The sequence below is a fragment of the Cryptococcus neoformans genome (assembly GCF_000091045.1).
Source record: "Cryptococcus neoformans var. neoformans JEC21 chromosome 14 sequence".
Lineage (NCBI taxonomy): Eukaryota > Fungi > Basidiomycota > Tremellomycetes > Tremellales > Cryptococcaceae > Cryptococcus > Cryptococcus deneoformans.
This window is the reverse complement of record NC_006683.1, coordinates 539,561-547,060: the sequence shown is the minus strand read 5'-3', so window position 1 is coordinate 547,060 and position 7,500 is coordinate 539,561. Positions and strand designations below refer to the sequence as shown.

Here is a 7,500-nt window from a genome sequence, read left to right as displayed (position 1 = left end):
TGACGGTTACGACGTATACATGTACGAAATGTCGACTACCCAGGCTATCGGTGCCGTCATGGTTGCCAACTTGTTCTCGGGTCTCAACATTGACGCTTGGACTGGATGGGTCTGGTTCGCCGTCTGGTTCGGCCCGTTTTTGATCTGGGTCTTTACCGCCGTCTACTCTGTCATTCCTCCTAGCTCTTTCTACACCGGCGTGTACGGTAACGATGTTTTCCTTTTCCGTTCTGCTGCCTACTGGTTTGGCTGGCCCTTTGTCACCATCATTGCTCTCTTGCCAAGGTATCTCATCAAGACTTTCAGGCAAAACATCTTCCCCAACGATGTCGACACCATGCGTTTGGTGCGAAAGTATCACCCTGAAGTCGATCTTTACACTCACCCTCTGCTTGGTGGCAAGCTCGCGCACAAAAAGGATGAAGTTGAATCCGATTATGGAGAAGAGCCCTTCGGTGATCCTGAAGGCAGAAGGAGCTCCATCAAAATGGAAAATTTGAGGCACAGCCACGGAGCGTTTGGACGAGGTGACCAAACTGGAGACATGGAGTCCGGTACCGGCAGGAAGAGTTTGGGTAACAGGCCTGGATTGAGGAGTAGTATGGATAGCTCGAGATTTGGGATCCATTCGGGCGCGAGAGGATCGACTGTGGATAGTAAGTTTACATTCGCTCAGATCGTTTAATATACGGCTAACCATCTCTTTAGTGTCAACTGGTTTGGAGCAGCCTCCTTCTAGAGGTTTCGGTTTCACGATGGAAGAGGGTGGTGTTGCTGTAAGTTGATTAATTTTATCCCCATGCTTGACTAATCGCTGACATTATATCAAGATTCAACGCATGCAATCACGCCTGTCTCAAACGTCGTCGCACGCGTCCCGATCCCGATGGCCGCGATTCAACAACAACAACAACAACAACAACTCTAACCATCCCTTTGAAACAAAACCGCCATCCTCCATGTCCAAACTTCGTTCGCGAGCTGGATCTATCCTCACTCGAAAGCGAGCGGATACAAGCGACACCCGACACAGCGATGAGAAATCACCATCGAGTCCTATTAAGACTGGCTTCTTTGGCCGACATACGCCCGGCCAAAACCATGGCCAACACGAAGGTCGTAGTATGGGCACACCGCTGAAGTCTGAAACCGGCCGCGGTGACAATTGGGAGGAGGAAGAATTAGAGGATGAGAGTTTAGGGAGAGGTTTCGGGGTCGGGCAGAACATGGCCCCGCCAGAAATACCGAGGGTGTAATGTAGTAGTGCCAGGGGTGCAACCATCTTTAGATTGAGATAGTTAGTCTTTCGTTCAGATTTCTTTTTCAATCATATAGCTTCAAGCATGGGGCGAGAGGGCAGAGTATATGTCCATTGGGTTTCTTTAGTCGCGTTATATACCCATAGATATCTTGCTATAGGAAGCTTGTACGCTGTTTTGTGCCAAATACCATTCATTGTCAACACCCGATTTATATGCAATGAATGTCCAGAACTAGAGAAAATCCATTGCAAAGGTATATATCTAATCATAGTACATACAAAATCAAAGAAAACAAGCCCAAACTTCCCTAGCCCATCTTTTAACAACGTGCATCTATCGCCTGTCAGTCGTACCACCCTTTCTCTTACCAGACAACATCCACTTCGGCCTAGTGATGGGCACGTGTCTGTCACTTTCAGAGGCCTTGGCCAACCTATTAGGCAGACGCTGAGCAAACATACGGAGCTCGTTGGCCTTTTCTGATTGTTGGTTGGTAGCCAAACCGGCGTACTGTCGCTTTGTACGAGGCGCACGGTCAGCAGCGGCAACACCACGCTTCTTGTTTTTGGAAGACCCGTCACCCTCATCCATGTCAACGTCCATACCACCAGCCTCCTCCTCAGCAGCCTGCTGAGCGGCCATAGCCTTCTTCCTCTCAGCGTTAATTTTGTCATTCTCCTTGGCCAACCTGGCCGCTCGCTTCTCGAGCTCGCGAGGATCGTGACCAGCTTTACGCATGTTGGAAGTGAGGTCGCTGAGATAGAGCTTCTTCTTGTTCTTGGGGATGATGGGACGGTTTTGAAGAGTGTTTTTCTCCTGAGATATCTTCTTGATAGCTGCCTTCTTGGCTCGGATTTGTCGGGCAGCATCACGGAACTCTTCCTCCTCAGAGTCAAGCTGAGAAAGAGAGTTAGTCATAGTAGCTGACTAAATTCCAGATGGATTACTCACCATTTCCTCCTCGTCAGAAGCGTAGAACCCTTGGGCCTCAAGGGCCTCCTCCTCGCGCTCAAGAGCGTCGAGCTTCTCGAGAATATCGGGGTCGATAAAGTCGGCGACGTTCTTGCCATTGAGGAATTCGGGGATAACATCGTATTTCCAGGAGTCGTCTGCGAGCATGTAGCTCTCTGCAAAATTGGGTCAGTACATATAAACATATTGAAGTAAAGACATCACACTCACTCTTCATGTCGACAGAGTAGACACCCATGCCAGAATGGTCCAACTCTTGCTCCATATCCCTCTCAGTCTTGGGCCTGCTGGGGTCGTCCTTGTCGTACTTGACTTTGTGGGCAACGGTATCGGGGATAAAGGGCTTTCGCTCAACATCATCTCGCTTTTGAGGAATAGCGACGTGGATCTTATTGGCGACCATTTCAATCCTAGAACCCTGGAGCTTCTGCTCGACTCGATGGGCGAGAAGAGCATCACAGGCAGTGTTTCGGACGTTCATAATACCTTCTTCGGTGTAAGTAGAGGCTTCAACAACGGTGACGCTCTTGTCGGCAAGAATAGTGTCGACATAAGATCGGTTTTCCTCAGAGAGGTCGGCAAGTCGGACGATGTCGATCTTGTTAATGACGAGGATGGTGGGCTTATTCTGGAAAAGGGGTTTGATAGACTGGAAGAGCTTGCACTGCAAAAGAATAAGTATGCTATGGCGTACGGAAAAAACCCAAACATACCTGAGCCTCAATAGTGTAACCACACTGTTCGGAAAGGTCCATGAAATAGAGGACAGCACTTCGCAGGTGCGCAAGAGCAGTGATGGATTGCATTTCAATGGTGTTCATCTCCTCGAGAGGGTGGTCAAGAACACCAGGGGTATCAATGACTTGCCATCGGAGGTACTTGTAGTCCATATGACCGACGAACAAGGATTTGGTGGTGAAAGCGTACTACGCCGAGGCTGTCAGCAGGAGGTCATTCCGCGAATCATGAGAAAAACTTACAGGTTGAACATCTACATCGGCTCTGGTGACCTTGTTGACGAAACTGGACTTTCCAACGTTGGGATAACCGCAGATCAAGAGAGTCCTGGTGTTGGGATCGATAGCAGGCAACCTAGAAATGTGCTGCCTAACCTGCTCCAAGTACGCCAAGGGGTCCTTCTGCCTCCTCATTATAGTCGCCATTCTACCCAAAGCGGCCTTCTTCAACTGCTTACATCGGTAGAGGGAGTCACCAAACTTGAGGAGACGGACGTAATCCTTGGCAACTTGAGAGATGAGGTGTCGAGCAGTGTTGATTTGACCCAAGGCGAGTTTGTAATGGTTCTTGTCGTACAGAACGTTGAGGAGAGAAGAGAGGAAAGGGTGAAGGTTGTCGAGCACGGGGAACTCGGAGATGATCTTGCCAAGTTTCTCATCGAAGGTATCCTGGGTGAACTTGACCTTTCGCATGTAGACTGTAACGATGTCAGCCTTGCACTAAAACTGTGATTACGGCTACCGAGACGTACAGTTCCTAATACGAGAGATTTTGAACTAATTTTCATCGTCAATTGTCAGTTTGCGCCTTTCGAGCAAAAGTCGACCTACGTTCTTGTGGATGACAGTGGGGGTCTTCCTCATGGTTGCGTTGAGGACGACATCGATAAAGTCGGCCGATGTGGGCACCGGCGTGATGCGCTGAAGACCTGCGACGGAAGACATGATTGCTGTTAAGTAGGGTGGCCAGCGTCAAACGAGATAGGGGACGTGTGCTGAGTGAGAAGACGATAAAAGAAGCGGTATCCAGCGAGGGAAAGGAACGGTAAGGTGCCAGATGGCAAATAGGTGTGTCGAAGGAAAGATCAATGAAGAGTCGAAATAAAAAGCAGGAGGAAAATCGAATTTGCAGCGTTCATCGTCCTGCAATTCCAACGGCGCTGAAAATCTTGGAAGTCACGTGATCTCCCCAACACGCGCCAGCGTGCGAGGCCGCTCTTTTCCCCTTTTAACTAAAACTTAATATTCGTTACCAGTCCACGAATATATATATATATGCATTCTCGTCCGCTGTCCCCTGATTTTTCATCCATATAATCTCTTGTTTCCATAAACCCCTGCACTCTGGAACGTACTGTTTAGAGCGTCAGTGATTTTTCAGCATCTTCCTATCTTCTCACACTTCCTCCCTTCACCTACATAGTACGCTACTTAATTAAGCTAGCAATATGGAATTCAAATAGAAAAATATTGACGTCATCACTTGCGACTTCATATTGGAAGTGGAAGGAGAGGGAGGACATGCCAGTTTGGTCTATCATCAGTAATTGCGCCATAAACGCCAGTTCCTCCAGCCGTCATGGTTCAGCTAGAACAACCAGAACAGACCCGAACGATTTCCACCACAGGTGAAGAATTTTACTTGAATCCGAACTGCCGAACTTGCTGATCACCATCCCAGACGCTCGTGATGTGGCAATCATGGAACACTGCATTGAGCTCTCCTACAATTGCGAAGTGTCTCCTACTGCCTTCAGTGTCGGCTCCACCCTCTTCCTCCCTTCATCTTCTTCACAGTTCCCCATTCTCAAGTCCCGCTTCCCTTTGTTCTCCAAGATAGACGGTGCCGAACCGCAAGGTCTCATCCTGGCCGACGGATGGTCTCGCCAGATTGCAGGAAACACCCATGCCGAAGCTAACGCTCTTACCAACTTCCGCAAGGTTTATGGTGAACTTCTTGAGGGCACAGACTCTACCACGAGCGATCTGCCACCCATTGAGAATGTGCTTGCGGATGTCTCTTGTTATGCGACAATGGAGCCCTGCTCAGTGAGAACCTCTGGAGGCCCGAGCTGCGCTTTGGAACTGGTAAGATCAAAAGTTAATTCAGTGTACTTGGTGAGTCCCATCCCTATATTCCCTTAGTGTCTCAATGCTTTGCAGAGGCTGATCTGCCTATGAAAGGGTGTGGAAGAGCCACCAGACTTTGTTCAGTGCGAAGGTGTGCGTATCCTGCAAGATGGGAATATCGAAGTCATCAGAGTATCTGGACTCGAAGAAGAATGTCTCAAGGCTGCCCGAAGGGGTAGGGATTGAGTAAGTGGGTGTATGTTATTGGATTGATTGGATTGGACCACGAAATATCTGCATATCATGGATTGCACCCTTTCTTAAACTTGGTTTCTCAATGTCGAATTGTTGATATGTCGGCCAAGGATGGTTCCATCTCCTAATAAAGTCACAAATGAACGTTCTATTAATATTACCCATGGTCATGGAGGGCGGCCCAACAGGATTGGATCGTCCATGGCTCCGTTTCAACTCCACCCTTCCGATCTGGCTCGGAGGATTACTACACATGGCGAAATGTTTGTGAAGTATCTCAGCAACCATGACAAGATAAAGGTTCCAAGGTAATTTTCTATCTCCAGACGCTACTGTATCATTCCTAGCTGGGATTTATCTATTACAAGCCTGTTTTGCTCTGTCTATAGTAATACTTGTTGCCTTAAGAAGAAATCAATCAGCCATGCATATCTTCCACGTCATCGTTCCTGTTCCTGAACCTCACTCCTTCCTTCCATCTCGGTAGCCAAATAAATAAATCTCAACGACGAATTTACTCCGTTCAGTTAGTTTCAAAAGCTTCTGAATAGCTCCAGCATAAATCTATCGCAATCGCTGATGGTCTCTTCTGAGATTTCGAAGATCATAACTTCTCTTTATAACGATCTCACTGATGAATCTCTCCCAGAGACCCAAGGTGCGTTCTCTCGTGAAATGTGGTCGTCCAAACCGGCTGAAATGAGCTTTGCTTCTCTGCCTTAACAGACCTGATCGCATGTGGACCCGCTGCTTTTTACAGCCTCGCTCGCTCCTGCCGAGTTCTCCTTTTACATGCCCAACACTCCTCTTGCCAATCCGAGAAATTTAATGACCAACCTCAAGATGAACTTCCTTCATCTTCATCCCTGGCCGAAACCAACCTGAGTCTTCAGAGTTTTCTGACCTTGGCCCAACAACACATCAAGTCAGTTCCATTTAATCTCGTCCCACGGCATTGGCTACGCCTCTACACCGACGTCTCTCTCCTAGCTAGCTCGTACGACGTAATGATTGGTCCTGGCGGCCGGAGAGATGGTGTTGAAAAGAGGTTATTTTGGGAGGGAGTGGTGAGGCGCTTGGATATGGCGATTATAGTAGCTGGGGCTGTGGGAGATAAGCGGCAAGGCTGGGTGGCGAGCTTGATTAAAGAAGCACAAAAGGTTGGATTGGGATCGCAATACTCGTCATCTCCGAACCAAGACGCGGTGAGAGAAGCAAAACGCCCTCGAAAAGAGTTAAGCCCTCCGTTTGAATCTCTCTCTGTACCTTTCCTCGACGCACCTAATCCTGTGCAAGTCTTCGATACCCCGCCCTCCTTAACATCATACATTCGCTCCTACCGATGCCACCCATTCATAATCCGCAACTACTTCAACAACCCCGATGTTGGCTGTTACTGGCCTTCCACAACACGCTGGGCATCGATGGATTACTTATTGGAACGAGCCGGGAAGGGGCGGGTGGTTCCTGTGGAGATCGGAGGCGCGTATGATGATTCTGATTGGGGGCAACAGATCCTTCCGCTGGAGATGTTTTTACGACGAGCAGGATATCGATCTGCACATGACGACAACATTGGCGACGATGATGACAATGACCATGCCAATGGTAATAGAGAAAGCAGCTCACCTCTATATCTCGCCCAATACAACCTCTTTAGTCAGTTTCCAGATCTCGCGCAGGATATTTCATATCCCGATTACGTCTGGTCGGACCCGCCAGCACCTGAGGGATACCCCACTTACCAACGCCCTCAAACGGACGATGGAGTGATTGTAAATGTATGGGTGGGCAGCGGGAGTAGTGAAATTACCAGTCCGGCACATACTGTAGGTGACAGTCTTGTATTGTATGCTTTTTTTTTGTTGTGTTCTGATCCAATTGTTTTTAGGATCCGTTCTATAATTGCTATGCTCAAGTGTTAGGACATAAAAAGGTCTGGCTCGCGCCACCATCTTGTGGGGCGCATATGTACGCCTATGGATCACACGCTCCTAGCAACAGCAATGGAAATCATTCTAATGAGCCTGGAGGCGATGATAATGACAACGACAGCGGTGAGCTGGTGGACAACTACATGATGAATACTTCCAAAGTTCCCATTTTAAGACCCATCAAAAGCCCATCCACCCTCGCCACCCTCGAGAAAGACTTCCCAGAGTTTTTCAAGTATGTGTATCCGAAGAGTTTAAATGCGGTTTTAA

At 48.4% G+C, this 7,500-nt stretch overlaps 5 protein-coding genes across 6 annotated transcripts in view; 3 read left to right on the top strand and 2 right to left on the bottom strand.

Annotated features, from left to right (window-relative positions):
- CNN01890 (phospholipid-translocating ATPase, putative) overlaps positions 1-1,498 on the top strand; it is a 5,359-nt gene extending 3,861 nt beyond the window's left edge. The window contains exons 3-5 of the mRNA XM_568665.2: positions 1-656; positions 709-776; positions 831-1,498. The exon at positions 1-656 is cut by the window's left edge and continues 1,933 nt beyond it. Of these exons, the coding sequence (XP_568665.1) occupies positions 1-656; positions 709-776; positions 831-1,256 (1,150 nt within the window). The 3' untranslated portion in view covers positions 1,257-1,498. The remainder of the gene's footprint in view (positions 657-708; positions 777-830) is intronic.
- CNN01880 (nucleolar GTP-binding protein 1, putative) lies at positions 1,466-4,097 on the bottom strand. Its single transcript, XM_568664.2, has 7 exons — positions 3,803-4,097; positions 3,724-3,748; positions 3,215-3,669; positions 2,948-3,160; positions 2,445-2,898; positions 2,214-2,389; positions 1,466-2,159 (listed from the first exon to the last, which is right to left on the bottom strand). Exons 1-7 carry the CDS (start codon positions 3,914-3,916, stop codon positions 1,596-1,598), a joined length of 2,001 nt encoding a protein of 666 aa, XP_568664.1. The 5' UTR covers positions 3,917-4,097; the 3' UTR covers positions 1,466-1,595.
- Positions 4,098-4,501: 404 nt separating this feature from the next.
- CNN01875 (hypothetical protein) lies at positions 4,502-5,735 on the top strand. Its single transcript, XM_024658899.1, has 3 exons — positions 4,502-4,599; positions 4,653-5,089; positions 5,156-5,735. Exons 1-3 carry the CDS (start codon positions 4,551-4,553, stop codon positions 5,285-5,287), a joined length of 618 nt encoding a protein of 205 aa, XP_024514712.1. The 5' UTR covers positions 4,502-4,550; the 3' UTR covers positions 5,288-5,735.
- An 87-nt stretch (positions 5,736-5,822) lies between these two features.
- Positions 5,823-7,500, top strand: part of CNN01870 (conserved hypothetical protein) — a 1,917-nt gene continuing 239 nt past the window's right edge. Inside the window, exons 1-3 of the mRNA XM_568663.2 lie at positions 5,823-5,954; positions 6,023-7,125; positions 7,188-7,500. The exon at positions 7,188-7,500 is cut by the window's right edge and continues 239 nt beyond it. Of these exons, the coding sequence (XP_568663.1) occupies positions 5,876-5,954; positions 6,023-7,125; positions 7,188-7,500 (1,495 nt within the window). The 5' untranslated portion in view covers positions 5,823-5,875. The remainder of the gene's footprint in view (positions 5,955-6,022; positions 7,126-7,187) is intronic.
- CNN01860 (transcription regulator, putative) overlaps positions 7,287-7,500 on the bottom strand; it is a 2,279-nt gene continuing 2,065 nt past the window's right edge. For both annotated transcript variants that reach the window (XM_024658410.1, XM_568661.1), the window contains one exon: positions 7,287-7,500. This exon is cut by the window's right edge. The gene's annotated coding sequence lies outside the window, so the exon portion shown is untranslated.

Excerpts from the sequence above, each read along its gene's own strand:
- CNN01880 (XM_568664.2), bottom strand. The coding sequence starts at position 3,916 with ATGTCTTCCGTCGCAGGTCTTCAGCGCATCACGCCGGTGCCCACATCG. Across the intron at positions 3,670-3,723 it reads AATCTCTCGTATTAGGAACT|TCTACATGCGAAAGGTCAAG; the intron begins GTACGTCTCGGT and ends ACATCGTTACAG. Across the intron at positions 2,390-2,444 it reads CTACTCTGTCGACATGAAGA|AGAGCTACATGCTCGCAGAC; the intron begins GTGAGTGTGATG and ends CCAATTTTGCAG.
- CNN01875 (XM_024658899.1), top strand. The coding sequence starts at position 4,551 with ATGGTTCAGCTAGAACAACCAGAACAGACCCGAACGATTTCCACCACA. Across the intron at positions 4,600-4,652 it reads CCGAACGATTTCCACCACAG|ACGCTCGTGATGTGGCAATC; the intron begins GTGAAGAATTTT and ends TCACCATCCCAG. Across the intron at positions 5,090-5,155 it reads AAGTTAATTCAGTGTACTTG|GGTGTGGAAGAGCCACCAGA; the intron begins GTGAGTCCCATC and ends TGCCTATGAAAG.